The following is an 18,038-nucleotide window of genomic DNA, read 5'->3' as shown; positions in this document are numbered from 1 at the left end:
AATGCGCAGAAGACACGCACATTCCCCTGCGCCTGCTTGGAACAGACACATTTCTGACCATTTCATATATTTGCTTTTCAAGTGAAACAGCAGGGGTATAACCCACGTCTGTCCCACTTGTATATCTCCCCTTCTAAGAATGTTTTTTCCTTTGTTTTAGCATTTCTGAATTACAGGCTCTTTAAGGTCCTGTCGCTGAGAAATGCACGCTCAGCACCCACTAGGGTTGGCTGAGTGCTTCCAACACTAATTAATGCACTGGGCCACGCCTGCACTTGGAGATCCAAAGGTTACCTTTGTGGCTAAGGTTACACATACATTTCCAATAGAGGAATATTATCTGCCCTATTTTTAAATGCCCAATTTTTGGAGATTCGGGCCCACTATACCTAAATATGAAATCATGCCTATCCTATTGTTACCTCTTTTCTTGACTATTTGTTTTAACATTTTCTTTTTAGTAAGTGCATATGGTTAATGAACCTTTCGCACTACATTAAGACCGTAAGATTGATTACATACACACAATTATATACAATTACACACATTAAAAAAGAAAATATTATAACCATGATAAATAAACACAATGACAAAAAAAAGACCTAATCACTTAATCCAAGTTTCACCTTTTTCCCAAATATAATGCGCCCCCGCAGTAAGGACAAGAGCTATGTTCTATAGCCGGATTTACTGTGTCTTGCGCGGTGTAGGTTGGGGAGGCGGCCCCTTATTTCTTTCATTAAAGCATCACAGGCACTTTTAAGGCAGGACACCAGCCCTGTATCAGTCTTTATAAATAAAATAATCAGAGTGTATCTGCAGGATATGCCAGGTAGGAACCATCCATCCTGCCATGAGTGTATCTGCAGGATATGCCAGGTAGGAACCATCCATCCTGCCATGAGTGTATCTGCAGGATATGCCAGGTAGGAACCACTGCCATGAGTGTATCTGCAGGATATGCCAGGTAGGAACCATCCATCCTGCCATGAGTGTATCTGCAGGATATGCCAGGTAGGAACCATCCATCTGCCATGCCAGCCCCTTTAGTTGTTTGTGTGCAAATGAACAGTCGCTATTCTTAACCCGTTGAGAGCTTGGGGGGAACGTGGTGGGTGGGTATCTCTGGGCCAGTTTGCCACACACTGTATTAAATCCGTCCCTCAATGGTACTGCAGTTTTTACAAGCAGACTACAACGTTGCACTTTGCCCACATAAACTGCAGATTTTAGGCATTGCACAGACCTTGACTCTTAGTAGCCAATATATGATTGCGGTTGGGGGGTCGGGGAAGAGAGGGTAAAAGGTGGGCTAGTGTAGGGGTGAGTATATGTTCACTGTTTATAAAAATTGAAATGCTAATTAAAAAAAAATAACTCTGTCCCCCAGAAATATAAACAATCTGCTTGCATTGATGTCTTTTTGAAAATCCTGTTACTTGGAATTTATCATTTGAAGAGAACCACATGTGGCGGCATAGTTGCCTGGTAACGTACCTTCATCTGCTTGTGTGTCCTTTGCTTTTACCACGGGTGTGTTATCTCGGTTCTGCCAGACAATCAGAGGCTTCTGTAAGTTTTTTGACACTAGGCGGCACGTTCTCATTTCTACAAAAAAAAATCCACAAATACATGCAGTGAATTTACTTAATGGCAAGAAGAATACAAACACATGACATGGAAACGAGCCCTTATTTACACAAAGCAATGAAGACTAGGATTTTCCGTCGCAGTCAGAGCACTCACTTACATATGTTGTTTCCATAGGAATCCTCAAGCTAGAGGACACGAGAAGAGTGCAGAAATGGGTTGACAACATACTAACATTACAAAATAATAGCACAAACAAAAGCGGGTTATGATATGATAGGTTATTTATAACGCATTTAATACCCAGAGGTTTCTAAGGGCGGACCTGGGGATCGAACCTGTGTTGCTCCGTGTCGTCTTGTTTCCAAGGCGAGCACGTTGCCCCTGAGCTATCCTCCCAAGACAGTTGACAAACATGTTGGCTCCCATGTTCCCAAACCACCTGTACACAACAGGAGAGGTGCAACTGGAAAAGAGCAGCAACTAACAAAACGAGGCAAGTATGAAAGGAAGACGCTCGGCCCCATTCTGAGTTTGTGATAAAAAGTGTGTGGAAATACGACTTTCTCCGCTCCATTTTCTAGCACCATCATTCTGAAGCGGGAGGAAATATTGGAGGGAAAATGTCGTGCTTTCCAGCAGCAAAAGTTGCTAAAACCACAGGTTGTGGGGGAAATGTGTGCTCCTGTGGCATTGCAAGTATTTCTTAATAGACTGCTACTTTTTTAATTTAAGAAAGTTTTCTTAATCTTTCATTAAACTAGAAAAGTGATGTTAAACTAGAAAAGTGGTGCTGCTGTAAGGTGAACAGATGTCCGGGTTTTGTCAGAACTGTCCTAGGATTGGGACCTCTGTACCCCTGTCCGGAGAGTTTTTATGTTTCAAAAACCCTGTCCAGGTTTTGGGCAAGGGGAGAGTGACAGTCCTGTTTTTTTTATTACAGACAATTATCAACTATATAAACAGTATTGGATGGTAAGAATGTAATCCTCTTAGGATGGGTTCAAACCCCCAACGTTCCAGGTACAAGCCTTATGCATTAACTGCTTGTCCCACAGAGACAGGCTGAGAAGAAGCAAGATATGTATTGTCAAACAGAGCAAAAGCAGCATTGTTATTAATATTTACATGCTTTTTTTAGTGTGTTATAGTTGAGATGCTGAACATTTTGACACTAAATACCAAAAACAGTCAAGTTCATTGTACAAATATGACATTAAAATACATAGCCGGTCAAGTGGCAAAGCGAGTAGAGCGCTCGCTTTGACATCCGTGCAGAGCCTGCTAACGCACCGTGGGTAATAATAAGCAGCGCTCAGATACCTGAGGGTTCGAAGTGCTATATTATTATTATTATAATTCAATCAGTATCATGCTTGGTATTTATGTGCTTTTATCAACACTCAATGCCGCTCAATTTGTATGCATATACTGTGGGAATGGGGGTTGGGGAAGGTCTAGTTATGGGGGGGGGGAGTCCTTCTTTTATGTTGTTGGCTGTCCCAGTATTTTGTCTGGAAAAAAGAAAAAGTTTGCAGAAAAAGTGTGCAGTGGAGTTTAACGGCACCTCAAAGGTACCCCATTTCTACTCTTTTTTTGTCATGCTAAACCAGTGCAGCTGGGAAGAGAATCGCCTCCATCTGGTTGCCCTGCATTCCTGACGGTTGCTAAGGCTATTAAGCCATAAATCAGGCACATGCAAAAGCCTTAACTTTCCGGCCTGGTTCTGAGCTCGTGTTAAATATAGTGTGGCAAGCCGACATTCTCCCCTGCAGCTAAAGCTGCTTAAATCTATCGTTTAGATAGAAACAGGTATACCAGTGGCACTGTGAGCATTTCCTAAAAGACTGCAGTTTTTCTATTTTAAGAAAGTTTTCTTAAGCTTTCATTTAACTAGAAAAGTGGTTCTGCAGTCTAGAAAATGCCATCACTATAAAGGAAAAAGTGTGGAGCAGCTTTTAAGGACAACTCACTGGTACCGTATTTTAACTCCTCTTATTGACGTGCTAAAGCAGTGCTTTTGAGAGCAGAATCCCCTCAGTGGTGCCAGCCCTGCATTTCTAATGGTTGCTAAGGCTGTTGTCAAGCAGTAAATCAGGCACATGCTAAAGTCGTGGCTTTAAAGCCAGATCGCCACATTAGCCCTTTATCAGAACAGAGTGTTTTTAAAGAAAGTGTTCATCCTCCATGGATGAACACTTCCCTGTTTTTCCATGCACCTCAGAATCGGGCTCTCAATGTCCCTACACCACATTCTTTCATCATGTGAATATGGTGTAACACTTTCTTACATTTTCACGCACCTCAGAATCAGCCCCACAGAACAAAAAGGCTACACTTTCAAAAACGCAGCAAAAAGAGATGTTTAAATTGTTAAGCAGTTGCCTAAAGCTTCAGCCTGATCCAACGCGATAACCCAGGAGGATCCTAGCAGAAATTTGCTGGTGGGGACACCTTCACCTGCAGGATCCACACAGAGAAGACGCCAGCATGTGCAGAGCCCAAAAAAGAAAAAGGCAGAAGTGCAAGTGGAGCACCACAAAGCCAGCAATTTAGCTGCATAGGAAAGTAACACACTAAAGACCTCTGAAAATCATGATTCGCCCTCTGCCTCTTTAATAGTGACTGGTCAGCATGAGGGGAAAGAACAACAGATGCCGAGTTAGGATCACCGTCCTACAGTGATATCTTTTTTTTTTATTATTATTTTTTATTGTGTGGTTTTAGTTTATTCAAACTTTTGCACATACATCAACATCAATTATCAAGAAAAAAGAAGGAAATACATTTCACCCATTTTGTAGCCCAATATAAACATCTTTCCATTAATAAAAGCAAATCTTATAATATTATCGAATTATAATATTGGGCACCTAAATGATTCATTGTAATATAAATTATACACAAATCCTCATCCAATAATCATTCTCAATACAATGTAAAACTTAAAATCCCTATATTTATCCTCTGTTCCATACTTATAAAGTTGGAAATCACAATCAATCTAAATTTAAAATATCACTAGCTGTAATAGTGCCCGCAGCTATTCCTAGGCAGTACTACTCTAAACTATGAACAGTGTCAATCTGGTTAATAGAATATCTCCAAACCTTATACGCTGCTCGAGTTAGTGCTGGGGATGTCAGGTGTAAATAGCATACCATAAAGTTAGTGAATTTGCCGTGGTGCCTAATTGTCCCTTTAGTCCATATACTTTTACATAAAAGATTCTACATAAAATATGTTGAGTAAAGGTTTAAATGGTTTAAAGTGCTTTCCTACTTAATTGGATGGGATGATCCAAAGTTAAGGTACTTTGCCATTAAACTCAGATTTAATCTACTCCCCACCTTATTGAGATTGGGAATTAGAACACAAATACCAAAGGAGAAATGTCTATTTAGACTATGTAACTTTGAAGTGGAGACAATTGAAAACCTTGTAACAAAATGCCCTCTGTTGCAGAAAACATAGGGTGTTTTCTTACAAGGTATTCAATTGTCTCTAGGGTGTAGATTAAATATAAGTTTAATGGCAAAGTACCTTAACTTTGGATCATCCCATTCAATTAAACAGGGACAATTTTTAAACCATTTAAATCTTTACTCAGCATATTTCATGTAGAATATTGTTCCTTGAAGATGAACAATAGAGGCTAGCCGGTTCCATTCATAGGCTTTCTTAATAAGTTGTCTCTTTGGTTGATTACCAGTATAATCCATTCTATAGCCAATCTTTGCATAGAATTCGTCCAGATCATAGGTCCAGTCTTTCGAATGCGAGCACACCACTGTGTTATCAGCATTTTGGTTGCTGTACCATCCAAACTGAGTTTTGCCCCGATCTTTTTTTATTTTAAGCAGTAGCATACTTTTTCTAATGTTTAGTGATGTAATCAGTGACACCAAGCCTAATTCCAAGCATATTGCTTCTATACGTGTACTGTGGGGTAAGCCTAGGGCTCGACGCCAGATGGTACCTTCCAGCACTTTAAGCCATTTAAGTTCCTTCTCACTATGCATCTCCAGGTCATGTAGTGTACTGGGGACCATACTGGTCTGGTACACCTGTATTAGACCTTCAATCGAACAACCGGCTTTGCCAGTGTTTAATGCCCTTACCATCCAAAATTTAGTTATGGCCATTGTAAAGATAAACTCTCTATTCACTTCGATGGAGCATTGAGAAAGGCCTCGCTATTTTCTTTCTCCGTATGTCCATAATTTTGGTTTTAGATTTATTAATTTCTACACCATGGGCCTTTGAATATATATCGAGTGCAGTTAGTGCCCTTTGAAGTCTGATGGGATTCCTGTCAAGCAGTATTGTATCGTCTGCATACATTAGCCATCCAATCATATTATCTATTTTTGGGGGGCATATATTAGCCTTTGCTAATATATTACCCAGGTTGGTCATGTATAAATTAAATAATACGAGAGCAAGGACACATCCCTGCTTGAGTCTGTTCCTTGTTTCCACAAAACCGGTAATATATCTATCCTGCAGAGGTCTCAGAATAAAATGGTCTTATCATATGCAGAAGGTCCTTATCCATGTCCCATTTTTCAAATTTCTCCCATAACCTGCCTCGATCCACACTATCAAAGGCTTTAGAATAGTCCACATGCGCGATGTACAGTTTTTTCCCTTGTTTGATAGTGTATGTTGGATTAGATATTGTAAGGTCCAAATGTTATGATACGTGCCCATATGCTTGTGAAACGCAGTTTCTGCAATGAAAGGATCTGATATCTCTCTTCCCATATTTTTATTCTTTCAAGAAGGAGAGGGAAACATACTTTTCCCGGGGCATCTAGCATAGCCAATAGTCTATAATTGGTTATGATGCCTCGGTCTCCTATCTTGTGGACAGGAATTAACAAGCGTATGCTTTTTAACTTGTTTTATATTTCGTGGCATAACTCGCAATTTTATTTGCTGTCAGCTTGATCTCTTGCACACTGACCTCCAATTCAAATCGGTTCTAAAATCTGCTTATTACTTAGTGCTTCTATAGTTTTATCAGACCATCTGATTCCATTATTTGCATTATTTTTCTGAAAATCACCACTCATAGCCGGAGCATTGGAGCCATGAAAACTGGCAAATGTTACCATCAGTCTTTTATGGTCACCTAGACTCGTTTTTATATGGGTAATTGAAGTAAGGCCGCAATTGTACTCACAGCTCACAAAAACATAATCAATCCAACCTTTACTTGCACCGTTTCCCCAAGTAAAATGCTTATTCAGGATGCCACCACCTGGCGGATTCAGAAATGTAAAGCCCTGAGCAGTCATGGCATGTAACCATTTACCACCCCCCCCCAGAAGATTGTACCCCATACTCAAACCTACATTCATATCAGCAGCCAGAATATCCATAAAATGTAGGGTCTCTACACAGTTTTCATTAAAGTCACCCACAATAAAAAACCTTCGTAAAGGGTGCGCCACAGTCCAATCTGACAATAGTTTTTCTACAGCACACATAATTGCTTTAGTTGTCCCTCCCCCTGAGGGTAATAGATGTTAACAAGCAGGTTAATGTCTGTCCAACGATCAGAGACTTTTTCACGCAACTGAACTGCCACAATATTCCCACTAGCAGAATATGTATCGATCTGCCTTAGGATCACTACTACCACCACTAATTTCCATGGGATTCTTTTAATGCTCTGCCACTTTGCCACCTTTTTTTGAACACTGCTTGTATGAGTTACAGAACTCTAACATATATCCCATATGCCGAAAGTCCAGTGCTGAGGCCACGAGATATTCAGCAGTATTTCGATTTTGCACATGGAGACGTGCCCAATTTTCATCCACAGCCGAGTCCGGAATGTCCACCAATGTTATATCATTGGTTGTAATCGCCCTTAAATGTGGTATAACATGGAGTAATTTGAGGACTTCATATCTATTTAGGAATGGGGAATCAACTGTGGCAAAAAGATCTGTTATCGTTATCTTTTCCTTATCGATAACAGTACATGTCTTGGCCAAGTCATTGTGTCTCTTTGTCCACCTTTCCCCTTCCAGAGTCAAATTCGGCATAGCTCTACCTCTCACTTCTTCAATTATTGATGCCTCCTGGATTGATTTGTTCACCAATGATTCATCATCCACGACCTCTAATGAGGTTTTTGAGTATTACCCAGGCAGTTGCCCTTTGCTAGGTGTTAAATGTGATTCTCTCATACTCGTTGCCTCCCTTAGGGGAGATCTCCCTTGCCAAATCAAATTGCCCAAAGTGCCAGATAGATGGTTCTTAGTTTGATTCCTTGTCTTAGCTGTTTTTTCTCTCTACTGGCTTCTCTCTGATTTCAATTATTTCTTCTGTGCTTACACATTCGAAGTGGTCAGAGTCTGCTACAGCTAGAGCATTAGCATTCTTCTTTGGCCTCCTGACTGCCACTGCTGTCTCTTTCTCCAATCTAACCTGCTTTATTTGCTTATTTCATCGCCTAGGTTTCCATCTAGGCTGATAGAAGTCAGTGTCTACAGGAAACCGATTCTCCACCACTTCATCACGAGCTGCTCGGATAAACCTACCACTGTGTCTGAGGTGTACTCGGTCACACGTCTATTCTCAGGTTCCCATGATGATGATTTGCCCTGGGGGTCGGGCTGATTATAGTTTGTGACTCCTCCTAAGCAGGTATCTCAATAACTGAAATGTCATCTCCATTTGCGGACGTTACGCTCACCTGGTCTCTGCGGAGGCGTTGGGGCACGGTTGCAGCCCTCCCTGAACTTGAATCACCCCCTGCAGGCCTCTCCCTCAGTAGAAAAGCTGTGAGCGGTGGTACATGGTGATACTGCTCCTGCGTGGAGATAAGAGTGTGTGAGTGCGCCAATCTGTGATTTTTGTACCCCTCAAAACCTTCACCCCAAAGTATGGTTTCTGTGAGCATAAAGCTCACCTGTGAATTATGGAAGATAAGCTCTACGTCCTGCTACTTCTGGCAGGGGCGCGTCAAATGGGATCTAGTTCCTTCACTGATACCTGATAAGGATTAGTCCAGTCCACCTGAGACTATGCTTCTCCTTATGATTGGTAAGTCTTTCTTGAGCTCTTGTAATGCTGTTCGTTTTGTTTAATGTCTTTATATGTTGCTCCTATTTATGCCCGCAATATTGTCTCTCTTCTGTTTTCTTCCCTTAGGTGGAAATGCGGCCTCAATGCAGCTGTGAGACGCGGCCGGTTGGAAGATGGATGCTACCGCAATGTTTGACAGCAGGTAAGCAATGGTTTAAGGAAAAGCGCGAAACATGGCGAAGCACAACCTTAAACTGACTGTTTTTTCAATGTCTAACCTTGTCTTCTGTTTTTCCTTGCAGGCGCTGCTGTCGACGATGGACAGTGTCATGCTGCGATGCCAAGATGAAGATTCCGGCGTTCCGGAAAGTGTAAAGATGAATACTTGGTTCGCCGAAGAGATGTACAGGTAAGAACAGCTTCCCCCAGTTGGTAAGTATGCTGGCAGTAAGCAGGATGTCCAGGAAGCAGGATCTTCAAAGGTAAGTCTGACCTCAGGCGACGGTGAGCGTTACGCTGCTTGTACACACTTGCAGACACACACTGACACTCCTAGAGAGTGATCACATGCAAAGGCAATCCATTAGCAGCCACACCCAAGAATGCACTTGGGGCTGCTTAATGGATGAAGTGTTCAAGGTTAATACATCCTGCTTAATGGACGGAATGTTCAAGGTTAATACATCTGAAGTGCTATGTCCATAATAAAAGTTTTTTGGTGTTAAATGGATGTTCTTGTTTACTTTTGTTCATGAGCCTGGCGCCAAAGGCGCCAGGCCAGTATCCATCCAGGTCTCTTGTGCATATGACCCTGCATGCCTGTGCCCCTGACTTCATGACCATGACAGTGGATTCTTCAGGACCAATAACCCCAAGGCGTGGCAGATCTTCTCCCTCTCCAGCAAATGTAGAAGACAATAATTCCGGAGGAGCCCTTGATTTCTTCAAGTGCGACACTTATCTAAGTAATGTTCTTAGGTTTTATGTATTTCGGGACATAGTTCCAATATGGCTTTGAGGAGGGAGCAAAGGTCTCCTTTCGTTAAATCTGCAGGGCCTCTTGATCTAGCCATAATCTCCATAGTCCACACAGAATCAATTTCATCTGAAGACGAGGTAGACGAGGAAGAATTCAAGGATGCATTGTTGGCATCTCCTCCTCTTATGTTCATGGGTTCTCTCCCACCAATCACATTTTCCATCGCAGTGGAGGGCTCTATAGATATTTCTGACTCAGTTATGCTTCAAACCTCTCTTTGGAGGCTATAACAAAGATTCAGGAGGGAACTATTATTATTTATTTTCAGTGATTGACGCTGCTTCTGTAGTTGTTCTCTTTCAGTCTGCGGAACAGCTAATTCCTTACTTGTCCCCTCGCTGCTATTTTCTATTTCCAAGAGTTTTCCCAAATGGGCCAGTACAAAGTTTCTCAGTGACTGCTGGGTAGTATGCCATAATGTTCCCTTTTTGTAACCTGCCTCTCCAGGGCATGTCAGCTCCGATCTATTTATTTGTCTGAGTGCTTGGGGAGTTGCACTCTTATTGGCTTGCCTCAGACTCCTACATTTCCTTAGGACAGTACCTAACTCTACTGGAACCTGCATATGCATAATTATGGTTGGTTCAGAGAGGGCTGCCTTCTCCATGTCCATGCACGCCATTCTTCATGTCACGTACCTTATTGTCTTCATAAGTATGGGCTTTTATATTGAAAGTTCTGCGTTCAGCTCCAGCGAGGTTTAAAGCTGGAGCAGCCGTGGTGTAGAAATCGAGTGTGGCGGTCACAGATTCCAACATGATTAACTGCCTCCTCTGCATCTGCACTCACCGCACTTGCTCTCGCTACATCATGACTCGTCTTCATCGTCATCTCTGATGGAGGGGAGGGTGGCTGGCTGGGGCATCTTGAGTCTTTCACCTTCTTGAAGTTACAGTATTGTCAACAAGAAGTGTTGTACATCGGGCAGTTAATCTCGCGTGAAGGAAAGAAGGTTACTCCTGAGAGAACTGAGGCTATCTTGAAAACAGTAAAGCCACAGACGATAAAGCACATGCAGAGATTTTTGGGGCCATGTAACTATGTGAGAGCGTGGGTCTTTGATTACAGTTCATACAGAAGGCCCTTATTGCAAGCTCTAAAGAAAGCACAGGCAATTCAAGAGAAAATTGTTTGGACTGAGGAAAGGGAAGAAAGGTTTGATGAATTAAAAAAGGCAATTTGCAAAGCTCCAGTTTTAGGGATTCCCAATTATGCTGAGGAATTCTTTTTGTTTTCACACACGGATGGCACTGTTATGACAGCAGTCCTCACGCAAAGAACCATGTTGGGGCACAAGCCCCAAGTATATTACAGTGGGATTCTAGACCCAGTAATGAGGGGTAACTTTCCTTGTGAACCGTGTTTGGCAGCCGCTGCATTCACTATTGAGAAGGCTGCAAGTATAGTGATGGGGTGTTCCATGACGTTATTTGTTAAATATGCATCATTTGCCATTTTGGAGAAATTAAGTGGTCATATTGAATCCGGCGATTAAAATAGTCTGATGCAGAATGGTGAATCCTGCCATGTTTATAGCTGAACCACTGGCAGAGGACGAACATGCACATGATTGCTTGAACCTCAGGAGTTCTATGATGAAATCCTGAGGTTAAAAGAGAATGCTTTGGCAGCTGGGGAGATTCTTTTTATTGACGGTTCTTCGAGAATTGTTCAAAATGATGGACAAAGATATACAGGTGCCGCTGTGGTAAAAACATGGCCAATGGGGAATTTCAAGTGTTGGTAAGCGCACGGCTGCCATCTCACTTTTTAGCACAAGCTGCAGAATTAGTGGTGCTGATCATCGCACTCGAGAATCACGCAGACCAGGAAGTAACAGTGTACAGTGACTACGCCTATGTGACGTTGACGGTGCATGCAGGGCTAGCGTGCTGGAAAAGGAGGGGCTACCTCAGAGTGCACAGAACTCCAGTGCAGCATGCAGCCCTATTGGACAGGCTTATTAAAGCACTACAACTCCTAGTAGTCATTGCAGTTGTTAAATGCGCAGCTCAAACTAAAAGGGCAGATTTTATTTCACGTGGAAATAAAAAAGCAGACGAGGAAGCCAAAGGTGTTGCACATTCAGGTGACATTATGTCATTTGAAACACCGAATTTGAATGAAAGCATGGTGGTGATGATGAGTGTGTCTGACTGTTATAACAATCTGTCTAGAACTCAATTGCTAGAGATCCAGGGGGAAACACACCAAGATGACTTATGGACGCAGAGAGGGTGTTCTTTAAACCCCTCTGAAGCAATGTGGCGACAAGACAGTACTGGTAAACCAGTGATGCCTGTAGCCTAATTAAGGGTGGCGTTGGATCAGCTACACTACCCTGCACACACAACTAGAGAGAACCACCCTGCAACTATTGCAGAGGACTGGATTGTTCCAAATTCAATCAAACATGTTGCATTTTATGAAGTACATTGTATTGTATATCAAAAGTTTACTGCTGGGCACACATTGCGCACAATTGGGGGAGTTTATTCCTAGACCTAGAGGCCCCTTTCAGCATTTGCATATCAACTATATCGACATGCTGCAAGTATGAAATGGATACAGATATATGATCGTAGTGGTATGTCCTTTTTCGAGATGAATTCAGGCTTGACAGTGTACACACCCGGACTCCACATGTGTAGCAAACATTCTAATATGAGAAGTGTTTCCCAGATGGGGAATATGTGAAATACAGAGACCAGATAATGGCCCTCATTTTGTTAACACAGTCTTTGAGCAAATAAACTTGTTGCTTGGCATAAAGCACAAGTTTTCATCAGCCTATCACCTGCAAGTGGACGGTGTCTGTGAGAGACTCAACAGCTTGCATAAAGAAAGAATAGCCAAATTGAAGCTTCCTTTGAAGAAAGGATGTGTCCTGATCTATGTCAGATAGTTCCCCCGACTCCTAACTTGAGCTGCCAGAACTGACGGTGGAAGTCTTCTTCCGTCGGAAATCGGTCTTCTTGTGCAGGTATGGTCTACCACGGGAGGTCGCCACTGTGCTTACTTAATGGACAAGTAGCACAGTGGACCAGCCCCCTGGGGAAGCCTAGTAGAGGAAAAAGCTGGACCGGCACAAAAAACCCCTTAGATGGACTCTTCCAGTCTCCCAGGTTACATGTAGGCAGGGCGGTCCTTCCCAGGCAATCACGAATGTAAGCTGATTCAGCAATGGAAGGCAGATGGAATATAAACCCAGGTTTGTATGGCTGAATGCTTGAAAGTCCACAGGAAAACCTCAGAAGCAGGCCAAGTAACCAGAGGACGGAGGACCTAGTAATGCAGGGCAGGTAAGTTAATACCAGAAGAGAGGGAGAAAAGGGGCCAAGAAAGGCAAAAGGGAAAAGAGGGGAAAGGAAAACCTGCCTTGTGCTTCCAAGGGCGGGAACCAAAGGAGCGGAGCACGGAGGCAGAGAAACGGCGAGAAAACGAGAAAGAGGCAGAGAGGCTGCAGGAATACACGGGCCGCCGAGAGCAGCCGAGCAGGGGAGAGGCGACAGAAGTAGGGGCGAAGTGCCGCGAGGGATGCAGAGGGAAAGCAAGGGCAGGGCTCAGCAGAGCCAAGGAGAAAACAATGCGTGGAGACCCAAAGGCAAGAAAAGCTGCTGGGTTGAAACGCGCCGACCACCGGGAAAAGCAAAGTTAAATGCATCCCGGCGGCACCCATGTTGGAAATACACTAGACCGCGGCAAGGGAGCCGGGGAAAAGCATAGTGGCACAGTTTAATGGTGCCTCACGCTCCATCAGTCCCACAATCTCCAGGACCGGGAGCGCATGACAGTATGCCCCCCTTTTCCTCTGGACGTCCCAGGTTTCCCTGGATGGGCCCGATGAAACTTGCAAAGAAGAAATGGGGCATGCACATAATTACTGGGTTCCCAAGAATCTTCGGAATTGGGTAGCCTTTCCATCGGTCCCACAATCACCAGGACCGGGAGCGCATGACAGTATGCCCCCCTTTTCCTTTGGATGTCCCAGCTCTCCCTGGATGGGCCCGATGAAACTTGCAAAGAAGAATGGGGGCATGCACATAATTACTGGGTTCCCAAGAATCTTCGTAATTGGGGTAGCCTTTCCAATTTACCAGGTATTCAAGTCAGCCCTTGCGATATCTGGAGTCTCGAATCGGAGAGACTTCATATTCTTCCATGTCTTTGTCCAGTTCAGGGGTTTTCCTGCGAATGGGAAGGGGAAGAACCTTATCCCCCGCAGGACGAAGTAGGGAGGAATGAAAAATGTGGTGAATGCGACTCAGGCTGATTGGTAATCTTAAATGATAGGCCACAGGATTAACCCTGGCAAGAATTTCATAAGGACCCAAGTATCTAGGGGATTGCTTGGAGGGATGAACCCAAGGCGGAAGGTACTTGGTATACAACCACACTTTAGATCCTACTTCCAGGAGAGGAGCAGGGGAACGTTTGCGATCAGCCTGTACGTTGGTTGGGTGTTGTGAGTGCCAGAGGTTTTGCTTGGAGATGTGATGTGCCTCAGTGATCTTGGCTAATGAGGCTTCAATAGATGGAATATTGGTGGGATGGGACTCCACAGGTAGTAAGCCATGAGGATGTATGCCATAGGTGCAAAAAAAAGGGGTAATACCTGTGGCGGTATGAATAGTATTGTTATATGAGAATTCTGCAGTTGGTAACAATGAGATCCAGTTGTCCTGTTGTGAATCTATATAACACCGTAGGTATTATCCCAGTGTACCATTGAGGCGTTCAGTCTGTCCATTCGTCTGAGGGTGAAAACTAGATGACAGAGCCCTTTCAATTCCTATTCTGGTACATAATAACTTCCAAAACCTAGACGTGAACTGACTACCCCTATCCGAAACGACCTTATCTGGTAAACCATGCAAGCGGTATATGTCGCAAATAAAGACTTCTGCCATTGAAGATGCTGAAGTGAACCCTGGAAGAGGGGAAAAGTGAGCTAATTTAGTATAGTAGTCCACTGTTACCATGATGCATGTACATCCTTCAGACACCGGAAGATCCACCACAAAGTCAGTGGAAATGTGACTCCAAGGTTTGGAGGGGAGCTTGGCTTGTTCTAGTAAACCTATGGGTTTCTGGGTACAAGTCGTACTTCTCACACATACTGGACAGTTCCCTATATAGTTCTTTACATCGATCGACATTCCTGGCCAAAAGAAGGAACGAGAGAGGAGATCGAACGTACCTTTAACGCCTCTATGGCCTGCAGATTTATGATCGTGACACTAAGACAGGGCCGTGAGGTGTAGGGGTGGATCCGGAAGAAATAGTCTGTTGTGGATAAAGAGAAGTCCCTCCTTGGATTCAACGAAGGGAAGGAACTGTTTTGGGACTGAAGACACAGATCGAATGGTAGCCTCTTTAACATCATCCATGAAGGAAGAGACTAGTGAAATGATTTGGTTCCTGGGGAAGATGGCATCGTGCGACCTCTGTGGAGTTTTCTGGTGAGTCCCGGCGAGAGAGGGCATCAGCTAGGATATTTTGACTCCCTGGTAGATATGTTATCTCAAAGTCATGCTTGGCAAAAAAATGCACCCATCTTGCCTGTCTTGAATTGACGCAGTCCATGAGTTGTAGTGTCTTCAAGTTCTTGTGATCCGTTCTGATGATCAACGGGAAATTTCTCCCCTGGAGAATATGACGCCATTCTTCACAGGCTCTCTTCATGGCCAACAGTTCTCTCTCTATAACTGAGTAATTGCATTCAATTGGTGTGAGAGTCTTGGATATGTATCCAATAGGATGTTCCTTTCCTTCATGTTCTTGGAGTAAGACTGCTCCTATATCCCTTGCAGATGCATCGGCCTCTATGATGAAAACCTTAGTTTGATCTGGTTGCCGAAGAATCGGGGCAGACGAGAACAGGTCCTTGAGATGGAGGAAAGCCATTTCTGCCTCTGTTGTCCATCTGAACAGGGTGGCTGACTTCTTAAGCAGTCCGGTAATGGGCAACACTAAATTGGAAAAATGAGGGATGAATTTTTTATAAAAATTCGCAAAGCCCAGAAATCATTGAACCTCTTTTACTGAAGACAGAGAAGACCAATTCATGATGGCATGTACTTTCCGATTGTCCAATCTGATGCCCTCCGTGGAAAGGATAAACCCTAAATAGGGGACTGAGGATACACAGAACATGCATTTTTCCGGTTTAATGAGAAGGTGATGTGTTTGTAAATGGGACAAAACGCATTGGAGATGTTGTGTATGTTCTTGTATCAAAGGAGAAAAGACCAAAATGTCATCCAAGTAGACAATAACTGTATAGAAAAGCATTTCAGAGAACAGATGGTCCATAAAACGCTGAAAGATGGCTGGTGCATTAACTAGACCGAAGGGCATCACCCGATACTCGAAATGGCCATATGGTGCCCTAAAGGCTGTTTTCCACTCATCGCCCTTCTTGATGCTAAGCAGATGATAAGCACTGTGCAAGTCCAATTTAGTGAAGATGTTGGAACCCTGGACTGCTTCGAGAATGTCCGAGATGAGGGGCATAGGGTAACGGTCCCTAATGGTCACTTTGTTAAGCCCTCTATAGTCAATGCAGGGCCGAAGCTCGGTGGAATCCTTTTTAGGTATAAAAAACAAAGAGGCTCCGGCTGGCGATCGGGACGGTCGAATGAGACCATTTTCTAGATGTGTGTCAAGGTAAGTCCGTAAAGCCTTCTTTTCAGTGACTGACAGAGAGAACATTCTTCCGAACGGAACTAGGGAGTTTGGTTCCAAGTCGATGGAACAATCTACCGGCCTATGGGGTGGAAGAGAGAGGGGTCCCTTATCTACGAACACCTCATGAAATTCCTTCAGTTCCGCAGGAATGCAGTGTACAGTGCGAGATTCTGTAGAAGATGTGGGCATGGTGGTGGAGTATCCCAGCTCTGGCAGGCAGTGTTCTTTACAAAAAGAGGAGTGAAAACTCAAGATGTTGTTGGACCAGTTGATCGTAGGATTATGTTTCCTCAACCACGCTATCCCTAGTATGACAGGGAAGTGAGCTGCTCGGATGATGTCGAATGTCAACCTTTCTGTGTGTTGCAGGATGTTAAATTGAAGAGGCTCTGTAGTATGGGTTATGGGACCAGAACTGAGAGGTGTGCCATCTACTCCCTCCACCTTCTGGTTTTCTTCTTTTTCCACTCGCTGGATGCCAGCCTAGTTGGCCCAATGGGTATCTATAAAGTTACCCGCAGCACCACAGTCAATGAGAGCAAGGGTATCGACTGTTTGTTTCTTCAGTGCTATTTGCACACTTACTACCATGAGGCGGGAGTCTTCTCTCAGCTCTGGTGTAGTTACTGATGCTGAAACGTAGGGACTGTTGATTGCACCCCGGTATCTCGTCCCCTCTAGGACTGAGGTTTCCCGTTTCCCTGACGTCTTAGAGGGACCTCGGGACAGTCTCTTAATAGATGAGTTGATGATCCACAATAGAGACATAATCCACCATCCCTTCGCCGTCTGCGCTCATCTGGAGTGAGTGGTGCTCTGGCAGTTCCGATCTGCATTGGTTAATCTTTAACTGAGCGGGAAGCACCCTGAGAGGGAGAGGCTGTCGAGGTTGGTGAAGAAATGTTTGGAACCCTGCTCTTCTTCTTTTCGGTCTTACGTTCTCCCAGATGACAGACGATAATCAATTTGAAGGACCGCAGAGAGCAGTTCCGAGCACGAGGACGGCCTTGGAATCTTGGCTAGTTCATCTTTAAGCTCCTCCTTGAGCCCCCGCTGAAATATTGTGAATTGGGCCTGTTCGGGCCAACCGGCCTCTGCTGCTATGCTCTTAAAACGAGTAATGTAGGACTGAAGATCAGTAATCCCTTGCTGGATGTCTAGCAATTCCTCACAAGCACTGAATCTTATCTCTGGACGTTCAAAGGTCTGTTTGAGTAAAGTACAGAATGCCCCATAGTCCTGTAAAACGGGATCATTGTGAGTTACAAGTGGTGTGGCCCAAGCCAAAGCACTGCCTGCCAGGTTAGAGATCATAAACCCCACTCGTGCATGGTCGGAGGTGTAAGTACTGGAGCAGAAAGCAAAATGGACGGTACATGCTTCCAAAAACTCTTTGAGTCTTTTGGGAGACCCGTCATACTTCCCAGAGGAAAGAGGCATGGGAGGTAGATCCGACGAGGGTTGATCTCTGGCAGCCACAAGTTGTCAGAGGACCGTATTTTCGGTCTTCAAATTCTGAACTTCCAAGTTTAGATTCTGCATTCGCGGCCACTAACTCTTGTAGCTGCTCCACCGTGGCTATCTTTTTGACAGGGGGTATTGGGCATTTCAAACTGTCCTGATCTATGTCAGATAGTTCCCCCGACTCCTCACCTGTGCTGCCAGAACTGACGGT

The 18,038-nt window shown here is 43.9% G+C and overlaps 1 protein-coding gene across 9 annotated transcripts in view; it reads right to left on the bottom strand.

The window, feature by feature from the left end:
• The window catches only part of LOC138510403 (uncharacterized), a 1,044,636-nt gene that overhangs the window by 234,078 nt on the left and 792,520 nt on the right, over nt 1-18,038 (bottom strand). For all 9 annotated transcript variants that reach the window (XM_069626035.1, XM_069626036.1, XM_069626029.1 and 6 more), the window contains one exon: nt 1,498-1,608. In XM_069626035.1, coding sequence (XP_069482136.1) covers nt 1,498-1,608 — 111 coding nt within the window. The remainder of the gene's footprint in view (nt 1-1,497; nt 1,609-18,038) is intronic.

Source organism: Ambystoma mexicanum, chromosome 6p, assembly GCF_040938575.1.
Source record: "Ambystoma mexicanum isolate Mex_15411 chromosome 6p, UKY_AmexF1_1, whole genome shotgun sequence".
In the NCBI taxonomy this organism is placed as follows: domain Eukaryota; kingdom Metazoa; phylum Chordata; class Amphibia; order Caudata; family Ambystomatidae; genus Ambystoma; species Ambystoma mexicanum.
This window is presented reverse-complemented; position numbering and strand designations above follow the sequence as displayed.